The sequence below is a fragment of the Myiozetetes cayanensis genome, unplaced genomic scaffold, assembly GCF_022539395.1.
Source record: "Myiozetetes cayanensis isolate MyiCay16 unplaced genomic scaffold, myiCay2020 scf10, whole genome shotgun sequence".
Taxonomy (NCBI): domain Eukaryota; kingdom Metazoa; phylum Chordata; class Aves; order Passeriformes; family Tyrannidae; genus Myiozetetes; species Myiozetetes cayanensis.
The window spans coordinates 2,575,759-2,597,051 of NW_026086605.1; the positions used below are offsets into that span (position 1 = coordinate 2,575,759).

The window sequence follows — 21,293 nt, forward strand, 5'->3', positions numbered from 1 at the left end:
CTTGCATCTCAAAGCAGTGTGTTAACTTTGTCATGCACAAAAAGGCATTTAGCTTTAAAATTCAGCTTATAGTAAAAAACCCCAAGCTAACATCGCCATTATATTGCTTTCCCTTTAACTCTTTGCCAGTCCTGCTGAATTGAGGTTGGTAAATTTGGGCCCTGGTGCAAAACTTAATGTACCAAACTTGAGTTGGCACCGACAGATTAGTTTGGTGTTGGGCACAAAAAAACGGTAAACTGTTTTACAGGTTGGAGTTAAATGATTTAAAACTGTTTCCTGGAAATTCTTCTGTTATGGTATCAAAGTCAGGATAATAGATTTGTAAAAAGTTATTTCTCAAAGTGGTTGAACCAAAATTTGTCTTGTATCCTAGTTAGTCATATAAAATGACAGCTGTAGGTACAAATATACATCTACATGTATATATATTGATCCCTAAAATGTGTGGTTATCTGCATATCTGAGTCCCCAAAATGAACACTGATTTCCCCCCAAAAAACCCACTTCAGAAGCCATCCATTGTGCTGTGCTGTGGTGTATCAGTAGCTATCTACAGATAATTATCAGGTGTCTGCCTCATTGTGTGTGTATGTAACTATATTTAAACCAAGTAACCTTAAGGCAGTAATAAAGGTAAAGAATTTAAAGAAATATTAAAATGAAACTTCCATATTACGCAGTGAAAGCTGGAAAATTTTGTGAAAAGTGTGGAGTGCTTAAACCTTGTGTGTCTCATGTTAATATTTTTGGATCTGTACTATTTCTGAGCACTGTAACAAAATGTAAAGACTGAATCATTTCTTTCCTGCCCTGGGAAAGATTGGCATCGACCTGATTTTTATCGTTTAAATGTGTGTTCGTTGCCATTTTTAGATAAGTATGCAAATTTATCTTTGGTCTTACAAGGCTGGCTCTAAAGGTAAAATGACTGTCCCATAAAATAAAAGGAAGCAAAACCAACGGTGCAGTGGCTGCAGTAAGGCAAAGCCATAAAAGGTGAAGCAGGCAAAATGGGGAGAGGTGGTCAGCAGTGCAGATTTGAATTATTTTGTGTTTAAACAAATAAAAAAAGCCAAAGTAAAACAGAAAAGGCGTGTCACTCTCAGACCTCGGTACAAAGTGTGTTCACATCTCTGTTGCTGCTCATACCCAACTGCATTTTGGCTGTTTAATGTAGAAGGATGAAAAGATGTCTGTTCTTGGACACGGTTAGACACGAAGTTCTTTTTCTGTAGGAGAAAAGAAAATTGTGCACAACGTTTCTAAAAGCTTTCTGTTGAATTTGCCTGGGCAGAATATGAAAAATTGCACTGGGCAGGAGAGCTGCTGACAAAGGTTCTTTCTTGCCATGAAAGGAGGAAGTGTAACCCCAGCGTTCTCTGAGCTTGATGTGCATTGTGAAGGAGAATCTTTATTTTTCAGTGATCTTATAAAAGCTGGTCTAGATCTCATCTGCTATTTACCACTTTTATTTTTGGGCTATTAGATATCTAAGTGTGGTTTTCAAAGAAGAATGGAAGACCTGTCTAAAAACCCAGTGGTGGGGTGGGGGAGCAGCTACATCTCACTTACTCTTCCGTAGAAACCTCTTGAAGCTCCCAAGCTGAAACTGCTCAAAATGTCATGGGCAGGCACAGAGCAGGGTTAAAATTAGGAACTTGGCTCACCTTGTGTGTGCTTTGTGTTCTGCAGTGTGATGTCCAGGGTCAGAAATGCCTTATGTGGATCGCCAGAATCGCATCTGTGGTTTCTTAGACATTGAAGAAAATGAGAACAGCGGGAAGTTTCTGCGGCGCTACTTCATCCTGGACACACGGGAGGACAGCCTGGTGTGGTACATGGACAACCCCCAGGTGAGGTGGTCTTACCAGTACTGTCCTGGTTTATATCAGTTCCCACTTTTTGGTGATTTTTTTTTTTTTTTTAAGGATTTGGCTGAAGTAAAATGGGGTTCAGCGTTAGATTATGGACCCAGAAACAGGGCAAAAAATAAGTTGCCATAAGTAAATTAATTGTAAATCAGTTTAATATAACCTGATGAGGCAAATCACATACTTGCTTTAACACAGGTGTTTTAATTCACCTTTAGCCTTTTGTGGGGGTGTGTAGTTTTCCTTGCACTGCGTGGCTCATTTAGCTGTCTCATATTACTTTACCTCAGCGGAATCAGTCATTGAAAAGCAATTCATAATCATGCCTGCAGTTGCAATCCAGCATGAATGGGGAAAGCTTGTTGTGATGGAGAGCATCCTTTAGATAAGAGCTGCTTTTACAGTGTCCAGGGATCCATGTGCTTCCTAGCATAGGGAAGAACAGATAATTGCTTAAGTTTTGGGTACAGACACAGTAAGAGCACATGATCCAGGTCATCCCTGCACCGTTCTGCCAGGAAGAGCAGAGTTAAAATGCAGGAGCCTGCTGTTCAAGGGAACCAGCAAAACCAAAATGTAAATGATGTGCAGCTCTATGAATGGGACTTGTGACTGAGGCATTCAGCAGTCCTCACTGAGGAGAAAAAGAATTGCTGGAAATAAGAGGCTTCAAACATTTGATCTCAGTCATTGGTATGAAGCAGTTCTTTTTTTTTTTACTGTTTCTCCTCTGATGTAACCAGGGCACATGAACAAAAGCTTGAAATGCTGTAGAAACTGCAGTTTTCCAGAGGTTTCAATGCTTATTTGCAGTGCACACCCAGGCCTAGTTCAGGCATTTTTTTTAATGTTATCGTTCATGTACAAATGAAAGGATTTCTTGCAAGAGGCGAATTGAACCTTCTTCTGGATTTTCTCGAACTGCTTTAGTTTTGAAGAACAGCAGAGGTTTTGTAGAGGCATTATGTGAAGACCATTCTTAATCCCTGAAGTGACTGGAAAATAGGTGAGGTGGCCTTTGAAGTACCTGACATAACAGATGAATGTCACTTCTTGTCCCTTCCGCCTGCCCTGGTCAAAGTACACGAGATTCCAACATCTGTTAAGGAAAAAGTATTCTTTCCGGATTTCCTGGATGCAGACCCACAAGAATCCTTTTTCCTCTAGTAGCATACATAAACCTCTGAAACAATTACTATTTGCATTGTTTCTAGCAGTCTTTCTGTTTTTAGTTGATTAGCAGATGTGTGTATAATAAACAAGTAGTTTAGATCCTGTTTCAAGCATACATTGTGCATTGTCCATAAAAAAGGCGTAGGATTTTGGTTTTGATTGTGGAATTATTTGCTTGTTATGCATGAACACTGACTGTGATGTGAGAATAAACTAGTTTCACCTTGTAACATGTGTGATTTGTTTCAGAATCTTCCCTCTGGATCTCCACCTGTTGGGGTCATTAAACTTACCTATATTTCAAAGGTAAGATAACATGTAAGACACTTGTTGCTAAATTCTTGGTTGTATCTACCTCAAGCCTCAACTTCAGACGAAATTAAATGCCACTTAGTTACTATTTTTGTTTGTGTGCTGTTCCTGAGTTAGTGTTACAAACACTTCAATAGGTTCAGATTAAAATAAGACCAGATTAAGTAGCAGTTCCTTGTGCAGCATAGAATTAACAGTTGTGAACTGTATATTTCAATTATTTATGATTATTTGAATTCCAGTTAGTCTTGGTGAAAGGACAGGTGGAAGATAAGTCTTTGGGAGTGATTAGTTTGCAGGTACTAATGATCCTTAATAGGCAGGGAAGAAATATTTCGTTACTCTGTACACAGCCAGTTCTAAATATGTGTGAAAAAGAACTGTGAACTTGAAAAAGTCTTCTTTGCCTTCTCCCCCACCCCTGATAGAGGTTCTCTATAATGTAAAAATGTCAACACCTCCCTCAGAACAGGGTGCCTGCTTCTCTCCTCCCCCAGCACGGGCATTTTAGAGACTCCTGAAGAAAAGTGGCCATTATTCATATATTAATGAACCAAAATGCAAATAAAAATGTTATGCTTTCAGATTTCAACATTTATCTGGTAAATAATCCTTAAATTTAAGATTTATGGACATATGTCTTAAGCTGTCTTCTTACCATAGGCTGCATACCTTGAACTGAATCTCATATAGTATTTTTGTTATGTCTGTATATCATTATACCTAACCAGCTTGCTGGGCTGCTGATCTTTGGATTTAGCCCCTTCAAAGAGAGTAGAACTCGTGATATCTGATGTGTGTTTTGTATGCACAGTGACACTTAGGATCTTAATTTCCCTCCCAGGTTAGCGATGCAACTAAGCTAAGGCCAAAGGCAGAGTTCTGTTTTGGTAAGTTCTTGCATGTGGTGTCTGCATCAAGTACATTCTTCAGAGACCTGAAGCAAAGATTGTGTTCTGCAGTTCTGTCACTGTCTAAGCTGGTAGTGTAATTTTTAAATAAACAGCTTGTATTTGCTGTTGCTTATTTAGTGTGAGGGGAATGTTGGCTTCTTCATAAGGTGTTATTGTATTTTTTCATATTGCAGCTTAATGGGGAGTAAGTCAGAGCTGTTTTTCAGGTGTCTGAAATTTTTGAGGCATTAATAAATGGCATGCCTGTCAGCTGTGAAGACAAGAAATTCAACTATTTTGGTCTGTTTTATTGATAAAACAGTTAATTTAAAAATACTGTCAGCCAGTGTTCTCGAGTTAAATTTCAGCCTCTGTTGCTGCATCGAGAGAAAAATAATTTGCTTGGGGTACCTTCTCTGTGTTGGAGCTTGTGAAACACTTGGTAAATCGTGTGTGTAGGGCTGCAGGGGTTTTAGATGAGTACCTGCTGTGTCAGCTCAGTGCCATCTACAGATCCCTCTGCTCATGTGTGTGTGCAGGGATTTGTCTTCAGCACTTGTAAAGTTGCTCTTGTCAGTGGGCCAGCTCTAAAACACCTTAATTATCCAAGTTGCTGGCTGAAAGATTTTAAATAAATTTATTAAATTTTTTTTTTTTTTACTTTTTAGAAGAAAAATATAAATTTGTTGTCATTTTATTCAATTACCAGGAGTTGTTTTTTCAATCAACTCATTATACAGTTTTGTGTTTTGGATTTATATTTGCATCTAACAATGTTTGTTTCAAACCATCCACTTTGGGCAGAAAGATGATAGAAAAGCAAAAGGATCTGTTTCTGGCCTGGGTTTGCTGTTAGTGGTGACCTGAAGGGCTGTTGTGGTATGGGTAGAGCAGCAATATCTGTGCAGGTTTTAGCTGCAATGCTTCAGAATTCTGGGAGGGTTTTAGTCACTGCTCACCTTAAAACCCTTTTCAAGATAAGTTCTTAAAATCTGTGAGCAAACTACCCATGATTTTTTTTACTGTTACACAGAAATATGTTTGTCCTTTTTGGATAAAGGATGCTGGGTGTTACCAGTAAAGATACAAACTTATTAAAATATACTTTCTTTGCCAAGTCACTAAAGTAAAATAAAGACTTATGTTCTAGCCATCTTCAAGTTGTTTGGTCTTGAGCATCATCTGTTTAGTAATCAGTACTGAGTTTTCCAGAAATAAAAATTAAAAAAATAAAACCCAGTGATCATAGTCGTGTTATTGAGATTGTCACATTGTATGATGCCATTTAAGTTGGGAGCTTAAATTATTATTTGTTTTTTTAGAATAAATCAATCCTGTCAAATGGATATATACATACCTTAAGGTGACTTTCTAAAAACAAATATAGCAGAGCACTTGAATGCTTCAACTGGATTTTTCATCTGAAATCAAATCTTTTCACGATGATGTTAAGTTTGCTCTTAAATGTCGGTGTTGTTAACTTTTCACAATGGTTTTTAACAGTTATGAATGCAGGGATGAGAAAATACTTTCTACAAGCCAATGATCAGCAGGACCTAGTTGAATGGGTAAATGTTCTGAACAAAGCTACCAAAATCACAGTAAGTGATTGAGTTGATCCTTAGCAATGCTTTCGAATGGTGACTGTCTCAGGGTGCTTATATGTAACCTTTGCCTCCAGTTTTTATCACCACAAACGAGTCATGGCTTGGCTTTCCAAAACTTGAAGAAACTGTACAGAGCTTCCCCTAAATTTAAGTTTATTTTACTTTTTGGACATTGGACAAAAATGTGATTGATTATATTTTTAATTACAGCATAAGATGTTTTGTAATAATTTAAAATGAATTGTGCACATTTAATACTGATTGAAATATCTAGAAGACACTTGCAAGCAATTAAAAGATACATATACTTTTGCCTGTTGTCAAAATTTGGTATTTCTTATAGTATCACTAAAACATTGAACAAACACATCATGCCAAGTTCCAAAGGCTCTCTCCTGATTTCAAGTAACATCCATGCAGAGAAACTTTAGTGGTTCTTCTGGCAGATGTTAAATTATTCTGTTATTTTCTGGTCTGGGCCAGGACAAGTCGTTACCTTGTGACAGAAACCCCCCCCCCGCGTTACCTCAATCTTTTCAGGAGGCAGAAGTTATGGTTTTGTTTTCTCTCCAGTTTTGGGGAAGTGATGACAATGAACAGTTTTGAGAGCATACCCTGGCAAAGAAGGGGTTCTGACGGGTGCCCATATTTGTATTTCTTGTCGGTTACTTTTTCATTTTTAGGTTATCTAAGGATGTTTATATGAGTTGTTTGCTTTGTTTTAAAGTTGCCCTTTCTTTGGAGTTGTAAAAACATTACTGCTAATGATAAATAAAAAGCCTCACAAATGAAAAGCCTCCTCACTTGGATTTTCCATAAGGGGGACACATCATAACCAGGCTTGAGTTGTTTCAACTTCAGGAAACAGTGTGAAAAATTAAATAATTAATTGCATCAGTTTAGAATATAGTCTCAACACTGATTACCACATGTTTAACTTGCATTTTAAATGGCTGGTGAAATCATTTGTATTATATCTTTGAAGGAACAAGCCTTTGAACTGTTAATCTGTTCACAGCTTATTTAATACGGCCAATTATTTAATCAAATAATTAAGCTAATTCAATTATTAATTTTCACATGAGCATTACTTGCTGTAGATTGTAGTCCTCCAAGAGGACTCATTGCATATTTTAGTGCTCTTGAGTGCTGATAATTTGGGAATGGCTGTGAGGCTCTGCAGGCCGGCACATTGTGTATCAGTGCCTGAGTGCTGCTTGAAAATGCCTTGGTGTGAGGAGGTGGCTGTGGGCTTGGTCTGCAGCACTGTGAGCAGGGCTTTGTGACAACTGCAGCACTTGCCCATAAAGCTGTAGCTCCAAGCCCTGTGCACTAGGGAGTCCCTCAGTGCCAGACTCGGCTGGGAGTGGAGTCACTCCCTGCACTTCAGGGAGTCACCAGAGAAGGGGACAGTGGAAAGGAGAGGATGAAGCTGCTGATGACAGCCCAGCTGTCCTGGGCTGACATTTGGGCTCCCAGGGCTGTTTGTACTTCTTTGCAGGCTGCTTTTTTTTTTTTTTTTTGTAAAATAAGCAGTCCTGGGCATGGGAACTGCAGTCACAGCAGACTGTGAAGTAGCTTTGGTGTTTCTTTGTTTAGATCAGTTCAATTTCAAGATTTGAATGTGCCACAGTCTCAGATGATATTTCACTGTGTAAAGACAATTTGTGTGTCCCTTATTTCTGAATGACTTTGGGTGCCTTCTGTAAATACCCAAGTAGGGTGCTGGCTGGGATATTTGTATGTGAGACTTGATATCTTCAAATTTACCATATTAATATTAGGGGTGTAAGGAAATTATGAATAAGAATGTCTTAGGTAGCCAGTCAGTGCATTTCTTAGGTTAAAGAAGTTTACTTCCTGCATGAACTCAGAAAGTTGAGTGAACATTTTAGATCAAAACATTTACTGGGGAAATGAAATTCCTGTGAAGTTTTGATTTAGTTCCACGTTTGAGATAATTATCCAATAGTGAATGATAGTTGGAAATAGGTAGGTAGGGTCATTTTGGACAGAATTTGGCAATATATGTAGGATTAATGGGGGCAGTACATGCAGCCTTCATGCCAAGTACCTGTGAGGACAAATGTCACACTGGTCAGACACCCCGTGTGACAAAGGGCACTGGGATGTTTCCAGTATAAAGCACTTATAACTAAAACTGAAAGCAACTGAAAAATTAAGAACCAGTTCTTCCAAAAATTAGCAGTGCTTCTTGAATATCAGGTGTAGAACTTCTGGCAAAGGTTGCAACTGATTTCATCCAGTGAAATGTCTTTCTTGGCACCAGTTTTCTGAGGAATAAACCATAGTCATTACAACAGATTTTCATGTAAGCTGTTTCTAGCCTTTTACAATTGGAGAACATTTGTTAAATCCTGCTGAAGACAAATGCAGAATTCTGGAGAATTCTTCATGAAACTTAACGTCAGTTGTCAAATTCCACTTTCAGGTACCAAAGCAGTCGGATCCTCTGTGTCAGGTGGATAATGCAAATCGTCAAGCTGAAAGCCCAGGTGGAAAGAAGCAAGTCTCTTACAGGACAGAAATTGTTGGTGGTGTTCCCATCATTACACCCACCCAGGTAACACCCTTCAGACGAGTGGGTTGTTATTTGATAGAGGAAGCTGTGTTTCACAGTGTTGTGTATCACAGTGTCAGCTTCTCCTCTTGCCCAGAGGGCCTCTCAGTTGTCTCTGGAAATCAGTTAAAATGTTTTGTCCTTTCAAATTGGAAGTGGGATTTATTGGCATGGCATGATACAATGTATTTCCTGTTATAACTAGTATAGTTTCTCTTTGATCTTTAGAATAAAACCTGAGTATTCTCTATTTTCCTGCTTTATTCTAGAAAGAAGAAGTCAGTGAGTGCAGTGAAGGGACTGACAGGAATTATTTGAAGCGGTCACAAAGTCACCTTCCTTATTTTGCTGCTAAGCATCCCCCAGATAATGCTATTATCAAAGCTGGCTACTGTGTGAAACAAGGAGCAGTGGTAAGTGTGGGAGATCAGTGTGCTTCAAGAACAGTGGTCCTAAGGTTGTAGTTGTACTGATCAAGTAGATGATTAAATAAAAAAACCCACACAATTACCAGTAACATTAACCATCCTTAATATTGTCAGTAGTAGTAAAGATAAAACTTATCCTCCTGGAGCATTTGATTTATGTCTGTTTTACTTCTTTTCATGACTTTCTTCAGTGTTATGTTGTTGAAGATATTAGAGAGGCCAAGTGTGTGCACAGACTTTCACATTATGGTCAGTGCATGCAACTGGGAGTTCTGTTCTGCAGTTACGTAGAGATTCTTGTTTTGCTCATTAAAAACATCTGAATTAAGAGAAAAGCTCAACGCAGGCCTTTAAAATCACTAAAATGTTTGCAAAAAGCTGACTTTTCAGTTCAGAGGAAGAACTGTACAACTTCCCAGGCTGATTGACACAAGTGGAACCAGTCATGTGATGCCTTGCCGAAAGAAGGAATTGGTAGTTCAGATTAAGCAAGATATCCATCTTTGAGTTATCAGACTCATTTTATCTTGAGTTATGAAGCTTCTTTTTGTAATACTCCCTTTTTAGTTAAAAATAAGCTAGAAACCTGGAATGTATTGTCTGTTAGTGTTTCCTCCAGGATATTTGTACTGCTGAGTTTCTACAGTTTGAATAAATTTTACAATAGTAAATAGCAGCTTCTGGATTTTTTAATTTTTGCAGTTTTCAAAAAAGATTTGAGCAGAGCCTTGCATAATTATTTTGGGGACTCTCTCTATACACATCACACATACAAAATATGAAATTTATAATTATTATAAATTATAATAAATACATTATTAAAGTGAATAATTATGAATAAGATTAATTTTACTGTATCATGTTATACATATGAGAATTATATAGTTCAGTATATGCATAATATATGACATGTATTTTATTTTATATGTAAAATATATAACTATTTATTTCTTTTCCTTTAACAGATGAAGAACTGGAAGAGGAGATACTTTCAGTTAGATGAAAACACAATAGGATATTTCAAGTCTGAACTGGTAAGTTTCCAACTGTGTGTTATTTTTCCAGTGATAGTTGCAAGAAAATCTAAATAAATGTGCTTGTATTTGAAAAATGTGCTGTGCTGTGTTTGTTCCTTCCATCTCTGAAGTTTGTACTGTAATAAACCAAAAAATAGGGCAGCTGTAAACTTGGACTTCAGTCTGTTTGGGAACCCATCTGTAGGGCACTGGAGAACAGTAACAGGATATACTCTACAATCACCCTGATTTTTGTGTTAGTGTTTTATGTCACTTTTCACTCACAAATAATTAATTGTGTTCTTGAAATAGCAAATCATTATGGGAGAGACAAAACCGTAACCTGGCAATTCCTAATTTAAAGATAGAATTATGAGGTGTTTTGTCGTAGAAACGATGGGATCTGTTCCCACACACTTGTTTCAGCAGAGCAGCCAAGACAAAGCAAAAAACTCTGATTTTCTGTTCAGCAGCAACTCTTGCAGAGTTTGTTTCAGTTCCATGACCTTTCTTCCCACTCATCACTCTCGTTTTGACCACATGGTTAAATGCCTTCAGACTTCTTTTAAAAATTAGGTGGCTGGTTCTGCAGACAATCGGTTTTACCAAAAAAAAGGAGTCCCACGCTTAGTAACTGTAAGAAAACCTGTACCTAAGGAATGAAGTCTACGTTGTACAGTATTGTAAATTGAGTTTGCAGGCCAAACATAAGATATAAAATGTCAAGAACCCAAAATTCAGGCTGTTACTGGAGTGACCTTTGGCTCCACTCATAATGAGGGTGTATCCAACAGCAGCAGGAGTTTGATCTTGCATCATTATCTTTGCTAAGATGTCAGCATAACAATTCTGACTCATTGCCTGTAATAAACCCTCTATTTGTATTTAAAAAACAAATTTGAGTGCAGGTTGCTCACAAACAAATTCTCAGTGAAGAAGTGTACTGTGTGAGAGAATACCAGATGGTAGAAATGTCTACACTGCCTGTGTTTCATCATGCTCCTTGAGCAACATAAAATCTTGTAGTATCCCCTGTTCTTCAGGTTAATATTCCCTTGCTGCAGTCTGAGGAAGGTATTACAGTGGTTAATCAAAGAATTCCATGGTTAGGAAACGTAATCATGATAATGTTTCATACAGTTGGAGGGCATATCAGATAATGTAGCGCCAGACTTGTAGTTCTGGAGAGTTTCTTTCTGTTAGACTGAGTTCCCAGTAGCTGCAGTCTCCAGTCAGACTGTGGCTGCCTGACACCCAGCCTGCTCTCCCTGGTTTGATGAAGAGCCCGTGTAAGTCAGGTGGAGCAAAGTGGAACACAGGCAATATGAGACTCAGAAAATGGTGATTTCTGAGCTGGGTCTTTCCCTACAAGAGCTGTCTGTACTGCAGAGATGGCCTTGCTGTTCACTTTTGATGCTCTGCTTTGAAAATTCATTGTAGGGGGATGAATGAATCTAAGAACCACAGAGAGAGGATGAGAGGAACAAAATAGCTGAAAACATTGAGTTTTAAACTCTCTACATTTGGTGTACTGTAGAAACAAATGATCTAATGAAAGCTGCTACTTGAAGATGGTTATATTTGGGAGACATTCGCTGTTTGCTGTAACAACATAAATCTCTTCAGCATCTGTAGTAGGAATGGTAGAGAAAGTCATTCCAGAGCTGACAGCTTTTGTTTTGTCTGGGAGTTGTAGCCAGCTGAAGCAGTCCATTGTACCACTGCCTAAAGAAAACACATTAGGAGGTAAAATAAGTTGTTTGTTTGTGGTTTACTGCAACAACCACTGGAAAATAATATTATGTGTGACATTATGCTGTCATGGCAAAAGTGAAAGTCTTTCTGTTTGAATGGTCTCACTTTTTTCCTGTTGTGTGAAACTTTGACATTTATTTTTTTATGGTAGCAGAACTTTCTTGTGTTTTAGGAGTAGCTGCTCTTTTACAGGTGTTGTAGGGTTAGTTTCTTTGTATTGCTTTTAATTGTATTAAGTATAGAATACAATTAATCTTGCTTAAAACCATGTCATGCAGTACAATTAATAAAGCATCTTCTATGTAAGCATTTCATAGCAATTGAATATAATCACAGTTTTACTGAAGTAAGCTGCTTGAGGCAAATTCAATTTTCTGACCTGGTTAGGAGGAGAGGAGAGGGGTGGTTGTCTCCATGATGGTATGGAATGAATGTTTAGGGGTTTTTTTACTTCTTGATTTGTTCCTCCTCCACACTGAAAGTGCCATGGTTAGTTTAATACTTACAAAAGCAAATTAAATCTTGGTTGACACCACCTTTTGCGAAAGTGACTGCCTTGAAAAATCTCAGTTATGTAAGTGCGCTGTGCTGACCTCTGGCTTTCTGACTCTGTTCTGGCTGTTAGGTATACTCCACTGAAATATGTTTGCCTTTTTATTTTTCCAGGAAAAGGAACCTCTCAGGGTTATACCACTTAAGGAGGTCCATAAAGTTCAGGAATGCAAACAAAGGTGAGGAGAGAAGCACAGATGCCATTGTATGGGATGTCATTCCCTGCTTTGTCGTGGCCAGGCTGCCCCTTGGAGAACTATTTAATAACTTGACTTGATGTGTGCAAGTGGGATAGTCTGTCTTTATGGGACAGGACCTGGTTTTGTGCATAAATCTGGTTTTAAGGGTTCTATATTAGTGTGTGTTTCCAAGTTGTAACGTTCAGTGGGATGTAAATGCTTTGGACAAGGGCGGAACAAATCCTGGAATCCTGAGTTACAGATGCATGGGTGCTGTTTGATCTGAGCCAGCAATTTTAGGAGTCTCTGTTCTGCTTATATAATCTGTAAACCTTTAGAGGAACATTAACTCACATCAAATGTCTGAATCTGGATGAGAACACTCTTAATCCTGCTGTTTCCCTCCCACCAAATGCCAGTATGTTAGGGAATAATTCTCTTTGCAGTAGTCATGATGGATATTGAATTTTTTTTTTAGCAGCCTACTGCTTAGGACTAATGCTTAGCAGAGGAATAACAAAATATAAGTGAGAAATTTTACAGAAATGTGACAAGAACAGTAAATATTTTAAAATTTATTATATGATTTAGAATGTTCTGATTAGAAATGTATGTAGTAGCACGCATGCCACTGATAAATTAAAGTGTCTTAAGGCTTAAGTTAGCAGAAAACCAACAGTAGAGTGATCAAGGAATGCAAGAGTCAGACAACAAATGCTCTTATTCTCTGCCCATCCTAGAATCTTGTTAAAATACAGTGGGAAAGTTGTTCCTGCTTTTGATGTATTTCTGTATTTCATTTACAGCGATATAATGATGAGAGACAATCTCTTTGAAATTGTAACAACTTCTCGAACCTTTTATGTGCAGGTAATTTCTTCTTTTAAACTTTGGGCAAAACCAGGAGACTTGCCATAGTTAAAGTCAGCTTTGAAATGGAAGTGCTTCTTTGCTTTGACTGTGCCGTGATTTTCAGAGGGAAGGTGATGTTCAGTGTGTTTTATTGATTGTTTTGTGTAACTGTATAAATGCAACAGTAAATTCAGGGTAAGAACTTAGAAAACGTCTGGGTTAGGAGACAGAATTCACAATGGCTTTGAGCAGCAGGGTGAAGCAGGGTGAGGCTGTTGCTGTGGTGCGGGTGGTCAGGATGCTGGGGGAGCTGAGCTGTGCTAACCGTGCCGTGTGCTGTTCGCTGCAGGCCGACAGTCCCGAGGACATGCACAGCTGGATCAAGGCAATCTCCGGGGCCATCGTAGCGCAGCGGGGACCTGGGAGATCAGCAGCCTCCGTATGTCACTCTGCACCCCACAGAAGATGTGATTAGCTGATTGTTCACTTGTGCACATTAAGTTCTGACTGGTTTTGTTTTGTTTTGTTTTCCTTTTGCCTTTCTTCTCTCCTGTCCTGTAGTAATGTAGCCTCTTTGCATGAACTTTTGTACAGACTGGCATAAAATACTCGGTGTTTTTAGTGGAGCCCTTGGCTTAGTCCTACCTGTGTGTGACTTTCTGTGCATTGTTTGTCTCGAACATGTAGATTATGCAAGTGCTAACCTAGAAAAGTTCCTCTGAGTTCAATATGACCTTTGTCACTACTACTAGTTTGGAAGTTAAATTGAAACTTTCTAATTTCCTCTCAGGTGTTTCTGCTAGTTGCTGCATTTTGCAATCAGATGATAATATCCTAATTTGTTTTTAACAACTCTCACTACTAAATTGTCATTCTCTATTGTTGATAGTTTATTGCATATGCAGATGTAGATTCAAGTTTAAAGTAACTAAGAGATCTCTGCTTGCATGAGTTAGTTTTTGCTGTTGGAAATGTAGCAAAAACAGCATCTCCTGGTACTGAACTGAGGCACTGTGACAAAGCTGGGTGTTTCTGAAGCCAACATTTCATACCTGCTTGCACTTAAACCATATTAGATGTTCAGTACAAAGTCCAAATTAACTTGTGACAAGTAGTGAAGGTTACTGTGGTGTCACAGTGCCTCCAAGTACGTCCAGATTTAGCACATGGAATACTTTACAGTTCAGATGTTGCACGCTATGGTTTTCATTTTCTGGCTCTGGGATATTTTGTAATAAGCTGAATATATCATTACCCCCATAATCTGAAATACAACAATTTAAATCTGGCTTTTGACTACTTTTGCACCCATACTGTGTTTCTGGTAACTCAGTCTAAGCTCTCAACTGTGTTTTTGGGAGCTGCTTTTAAATAAAACCTCCCGTTACAAATTCTGTTCCGTTTTGGGGGGAATGAAAATACGCAGATAACTTTTCTTGGTGTATGCTTTATTTATTTTTTTTTCTTTTTTTTTTTTCTTTTAATGTGGGGCTAACTGAGCAATGTAGCTATGACTGTCTGCATCAACTTCTTGTTCCCTCTGTTCTTTCTGTTCTTTCCCCAAGTCCAGGTTACTCTAATCTTAGCTTTGCACTGTGTTCCAGATGCGGCAGGCCAGAAGGCTGTCGAATCCTTGTATACAGAGGTATACATCAAGAACTGGTGAATGCAGCACGTATGTGGGCTCTCATGTAAACTTGCCTTCTTAACAGAGGGCTACGGCTAGAGACTAATTTGCACTGTAAAAAAACCCCAAAAACAAACAAACCAAAGCTAAAAAATAACGCTACCTGTCGTCATTACCATTTAAAACTAACTCGTCAATAATGTCGTTCGCTCACAGGTTTGCACTGGGGGGTTTATTTTTTCACGCTTTTTTGAAATGAGTTGAAAATTAAAAACGGCAAAACCGCTGCTTACACTTCAGAGTGTGCTAAACATTTAAATGTGAGTGATCCGATGGCACTGCAACAGCAGAGTACTAAAGCTAACTTTGCATGAGAGTTCATGTTTCCATTTTACTTTCCATCTGTTTCCAAACTGCGCCGAGGCGAGGTGAGGTCGAAGCTGCCCACAAGACTAATCCAGATGCGTGCACACAAAACGTTGTAACTCCACTCCTTGGGAGGATCACATTCTAGCCTGATTTGCATGGCTTGTAAGCCCCTGCATGAAATTATTAGTTCAAACATAGAAGCTTTGTAACCTTATAATCAATACACTGTCCAAAGCAGTGCAACTTAGGAGTAGTACAGCAGCACGGCTTCTTAACTGTGTGATTAGTAAACAGCCAGTGTGGGTAGTAAAATCTGAGCATCCTTCAGGCCAGATTAGCAAAAATCATAGAGACGTTTCTTAACATCCCTTTTGTCCCGTTTGTTGAACTAAAATTAATAACAATAAGAAGGATAGTAGGTAAATCACTGAATCATGTGTTCTCCTGAAGCAAATGTTTTTCTTAAAGTGGAGTATCCTCAGGTAAAGGCAGTGGAATAATGAAATGAAATAAGGCAGTGTAAATAATGTGAAATACTTCAGTGAAATGGCACACAACACTGAAGTCCCAAAAAAGTTGCACAGCTTCACCCAATACTATTAGTTCATTTATAAAAAGAAATAATGGTAGTACTTGGCAGAATCCATTATGATTAAGTTTATGAATTTATGTGGTAACATTCTAAGAAAAACTACTGTGAAAAAATAGGGATTTTAATTAGTATGTATATTTGCATCTTGGACACACATCTGGGATGTGGTTTTTTTGCTAACAAGTGTGCTTGAAAAGTGCCTTGATTTGTGAATGCCCCTGGGTTGTCAGATTCCTTTAGCTCCTGGACTAACACTGGTGATGGCAGAAGTGGCAGCAGCTGCAGCTCCTGATGCACACACACAGTTCACTGCATCATCACACAGCGTTTGGATCACAGCATGTAAAACTGGATCCAGCAGCATTCGGGGGCTTGAGACATCCCTGCAGAACTGATAGATGTGCTGCACAACCTGAGGAACTTCTGGTTCCGGAGTTACAGCTGTAGGTTGGGCAGGCTGCCCTAAAATATCTCAAATGGCACTCTCTGCCGGTGTTTTAGACAATTAAATCAGACCTAGGTAGTCTGGGAGCTTGTTTCTCTCAGTAGGTAAATGGTGGAAGATTATTTTCAGTTACTTAAAGGTCGACAGACTGGCAGTTAACAATGCTAAACACAAGACAATAACTTGACAATTGGAAGGAATTGCTTAAAGATCAGTTTCTTTTCTAGGTCCATTAGCTCTGGAAATTGTTACACAGTCTTGATAACATACAATAGCTACTATTTTTCTTTGGTCCCTGGAAGATATGGTTCCTCCAAGAAGAGTGAACAGTATAATGTGCATTACTCCAGGATTTAGGATACAAGTATTTGATTTGTATGAATAGCTTTGAATACACTTTTCTCTTGGAAAGGTATCTCTTTCAATGGCCTTTGAAGTGTTTATCTTCAAAAGCTTACTTAACACCTTAGTAAAATGAGGAGCCTCAGTTTGCTGGACTATATTACAAAGCGTAAAGAGCTGCTGTGCTTGATTTAAGACATTTAATGTCTTTAAATGAAGAAACTGATGTTGCTGTCACATCCTGCTGTGAGCTCACACGTAGTACTACACCGCCTCGAGAAAGCACCTGCCTCCTGCTACCGTGGCTGATGCTTCGCTTCGTGTATTTTCTGTCTTGATTTGTTTTGTTTGGTTTTGTTTCTGAGAGCGAAACCTGAAACTGCATCTTTCCCACGTGGCATCGGCGGCCGCGTCTGACGCGTCCTCCTCTTTTCCAGGAGCATCCCGAGCCTGGTTCCGAACCCAGCCATGCTGTCCGTCCTGCCGGCCCAGCCGCAGCCTCCTCACATTCCAGCCCTCTGGTCCCAGCCCCTCACGCCAAACCCCCTGCCTTGGAGAAGCGAGGATTTCACGAGTCTTTTACCAAGGCCAGGCCAGGGAGCTACAAGGTCCAGGTTGTCGCTCCAAGAGAATCAGCTCCCAAAGTGACTGAGCGGGGCCCTTGGGAACCCCGGAGGAAAAACGGCACTCAGGAACAGGATCCTGGCCTCGTGGATCTGGATGATGCAAGCCTTCCAGTCAGTGACGTGTAGGGACTGGAAGCGTTTGGAGAACGATCCATTTGTTCGGTCCTCTTAATTTCCTTGCTCGGACTTTGAACCAAAGAAAATGATAGGAAATGAGAACAAAAAAACAAACAAACCCAACAAAAACCGGAACACTGATGTTATATTATATATATATATGTGTGTGTGTGTGTGTTTGTGGGCACACATGTGTATATATAATGTGTTTGTATTTTGCCTTTCAGCTGAGGGTCAGAAATGGACCTCAGGCGTTTTCTCAAAGCCTGATAGTAAATCCCTTATTAGGGAGGGGCCAAACTGCACAATTTAGAAAAGAAAACCAACCCAAAACATGTACCAAAAAAAAAAAAAAAAAGGCACTTCTGCAAGTAAGCAAAGTACCAGCAATTTTTAATTCCTAATCTGGCAAATTTACTAAATTTGCAACTAATGCTATATTATGGAGAACTTACTGCCAACAAATGTGATTATTTAATTTTACCTTGAACTACAGTAAGATTTTAGGCATAGATGAGAATTGTTTCTCTCCATGAATTTCAGATACCAGGAAATGCACAAAATGTTTCTTCTGTTCTTTAGTATCAGCAGTGTCAACTGATTTGTTATCAGAACAAGAATTCTGAACTCCCTTGGAATTCTAGCTATGGTGCTGTAAAATTTCCACTAAAATAATATTTTGAATAGTCAGCCTATTTTTGATGCACTCCTAAAGGTGGGTTATAACTTTTTTGCACATTTGGATTTCAATGAACTGCATGTAGTGATGTTTTGGAGTGGGGGGGGGAGAAGAGAAATTGGACTTTGGAATTTGGACACTTTAGATCTTTTGAACTAAGTAGGGTTTGTGTTACATTAGGCTTTGCAGCAATTATGTTTCCTTAAATGTTTAAATGTATCATTTACTGGTTTTGAGAGTGGTTTCCTTACCAGTGCTTTGTGAACAGTTCTTGTTTCTGTATTGATCAGTGGAAAACCTCGTTGTTTAGTTTTGTTGTTATTGGTACTGAACTGTTCCTAGTCCTGCAGTCGTGGCCTATAACTTTTGGTGCACTAATAATCTGAAGTGCCTGTGTTTTCTCTCACCTTGTTGAAACACTTTTGGGTTACTCAAAGTACACAGACCATTCCCGATGATTTTGAGCGTTGGCTTGGAGTTGCTCTGGACAGCATAGCTTGAAACAGCTATTTTTAAAACAGGGGGCTAATGTTAGGGGTACCAGTGTTCTGGTATTGCACCCACTGGCTGTGCAATATGTGTGTTTAAAAAGTGAGTATTTGTTGTTTGTGTACGCTGTGTTGCGGGGCATCAGTGATGCGAATGAGGAGAACCTTTACATTTCAAGTGTTGGATTTAGATGGTGTGTACTTTTCTTCATCATTTTTGAGAAAATGTTTGCTTTAATCAACCCCCCCCCACCACACACAAATATCTCGTGCTGCTGCTTAACTGTGATTCAGATTGTCCAGCTTTGCAATACCTTTGTTGTCTACTGGAACCTAAAATACATATCATTCAAGTCCATCTTCTCTCCGACTTCCAAACTGGCTTCCTGCTTGAGAGATATGGATGGCTTTACCACAGCAATTTGTTGATCCCAGCATAGAATAATTGGTGTCATATAAGAATGAAATGTAGTTAATTTCAAATCCTTAAATTATATCAGCACCTTCTTTTGTTTTTTTTTTCTGTTTTATCCATAAGCTAACTAACCACTGTGTTAAGGCAGTGGTATCTGTAAATTACTGGTTTTGTTTGACTCTTTAGATATATGTGAAAACTAGCACAGAATTGGAAGTTACTGTAAATGTCTGTACTAGTATTGTAGGTCTTAATTTCTATAAAGATAAAACAATAGCTCTTTAAAAGCTTATTTTTTCACAAGTACGTTCTGTGTGGAAGACACTTTGCATTGAAATATTTTTACTGTAGTCTAACATCTGAATTCACTTGCTCTGGTACAGCTTTCACGATGCATGGTCATTTTAATATATTTTGGTATTGGCAATTTTACACATTGGGTGGAGGTAAAGCAGCTCCATTATGGGACTTATGAAAAGAGGGAAAAAGTAAAAAAAGAGAAAAAAAAGAAAAGAACTACTGATGTAGTTCAGTAGCATAGCAAAATATTTGTGGTTGGTAATTGTCAGGGTCTCCTATTTATCAGTACTTTTATAAATCTATGAAAATTGTTAAATTATTTTAGAAACAGTGCTGTAAATATGTCACATTTAAATTGTCAATAAATCAGTTTGGGTAACTTAAAAGTAACATCTGGCTGACTTTCTTTGCACGTGAAATGTTTTATCAGAATAACGTATTCCTTTTCAGCGTGTAGGAGATCAGATTATCTTTTATCCAGCCATAACGTCTTTTTAATTCCTCAAATCTGATCAGTATTGTGTAGCCTAAGACAGAAGGTGAACAGAATGAGCTGGTTTTCTTTTGCTGTTCTGTTCCTTCTGTGCAAGTTTTATGTGTTGTGCAGAGGGTGTCCATCAGGTTACCTTTGCATCAAAGGAAGGGAAGAGGAGGTGCCTGGTAATGTCAGGTTAATATTTGGAAACACTCAGGCTCCATCTGAAAGGGGAAACCCCCCCTCCCCATCCCCCAGGAAAACAAAATGTAACATGCATTTTTCTGGGTTTATGCTATTGCATAAGAAAGGTTCTCTCTGGGAAATGCTTTCCTGGAACATGGGCTGTGCACAGTTCCCTACATTCCTCTTTGACTGGGACATCAGACTGTGAACTCTGTGCCCCTGTGCTGAAGAGGGAGTCAAATAGTTCTGTCTGGTTATAGATTTCAACCCACTGTGTTAAAATAAGGCACTTACAGAAATTGTGACTGCAGTCCATGTTCCTGAAGGTGGCTGCCAAGGGGTAATGGTCCAGGATATGGTTTAAGAAAGTGGCATATGCCTTAACCTCATGGAATAACAGGATGTCAGCACCACCTAGGGGTCATGCTCCAGCTTTAAAAATTACCCAAGTCGGGCATTTGCCTTTAAAGTGTATTTCATATATAGAAATTGGTCTTGAAACTCCAGTTGTTGAGTCACTGGACTGCTCTATGATTGTTGTTTAGGTGTTTGTGTGTGTTTGGTTTTAATTCTTGCTCCTTGTAAGCTTTGAGTAGCAATAGCAGCAAACTGATTGAAGACAGAAGATCACAGATAAAGAAGAAATTGTTCCCTATGAGGGTGGGCAGGCCCTGGCACAGGTTACCCAGAGAAGCTGTGGCTGCCCCATCCCTGGAAGTGTCCAAGGCTGGTTTGGACAGGGCTTGGAGCAACCTGGGCTAGTGGAAGGTGTCCCTGCCCATGGCAGGGGGTGGGACTGGATGGATTTTAAGGTCCCTTCCAACCCAAACCAGTCTGTAATTCTGTGGCCAGAAGGACCTTTAAAATGTCTCATCAGAGCAGTCTCCTCAGCTGTGGGACTGGAAAAGAAGCATCTGCTGCTTTCAGTAGGCAAAGTAATGTGACACAAAGATGGGAATTTTGGAGGTAGAACAGAAGAATTGGGGCTCCAAGTTGAAGGAAGGCACCAGTTTGAAACATCACTCTTTGCTAACAGCTGCCATTTTAATCATCTTACTTTTTGACTTTTGAGGTTTTGCAATCGCATAAATAGGTTCATGATTTAATAGTGCACATGGCATCAGAGAGTATCTCCTGTCATAAAAATGGCTGTATTAGTAGAAAATACTGATATTCAAAGGCAAATTTTTTTTTTTTTTAGGTTTCATAGTACATCTGTTTTAAAATGGATGGAAAAAATTACTGAGCACTCCTAAAATGTGCACTCTGAATCTATGGGACAGAAACATCACTGTTCTTTTAACAACTCCGTATTAAATAGAGGTGGGAGAGAGGAAAAAAATTAAAGAAGGGGAAATTTGCATAGGGAACTTCAATCTAAAAGTTGAAATTAAAAAACTGAAGTGCTCT

At 38.9% G+C, this 21,293-nt stretch overlaps 1 protein-coding gene across 5 annotated transcripts in view; it reads left to right on the top strand.

Moving 5' to 3' along the window:
* PLEKHA1 (pleckstrin homology domain containing A1) overlaps positions 1 to 19,608 on the top strand; it is a 32,507-nt gene extending 12,899 nt beyond the window's left edge. For 2 of the 5 annotated variants that reach the window (XM_050338760.1, XM_050338770.1), the window contains exons 2-12: positions 1,696 to 1,856; positions 3,297 to 3,353; positions 4,204 to 4,249; positions 5,756 to 5,853; positions 8,312 to 8,443; positions 8,710 to 8,853; positions 9,834 to 9,902; positions 12,306 to 12,370; positions 13,177 to 13,240; positions 13,572 to 13,661; positions 17,035 to 19,608. In XM_050338760.1, coding sequence (XP_050194717.1) covers positions 1,716 to 1,856; positions 3,297 to 3,353; positions 4,204 to 4,249; positions 5,756 to 5,853; positions 8,312 to 8,443; positions 8,710 to 8,853; positions 9,834 to 9,902; positions 12,306 to 12,370; positions 13,177 to 13,240; positions 13,572 to 13,661; positions 17,035 to 17,349 — 1,221 coding nt within the window. In that variant the 5' untranslated portion in view covers positions 1,696 to 1,715 and the 3' untranslated portion in view covers positions 17,350 to 19,608. Of the gene's footprint in view, positions 1 to 1,695; positions 1,857 to 3,296; positions 3,354 to 4,203; positions 4,250 to 5,755; positions 5,854 to 8,311; positions 8,444 to 8,709; positions 8,854 to 9,833; positions 9,903 to 12,305; positions 12,371 to 13,176; positions 13,241 to 13,571; positions 13,662 to 14,792; positions 14,898 to 17,034 lie in introns of those variants that run through there. The other 3 variants (XM_050338794.1, XM_050338779.1, XM_050338789.1) reach the window with 3 other exon arrangements.
* The last annotated feature ends 1,685 nt before the right edge of the window (positions 19,609 to 21,293 follow it).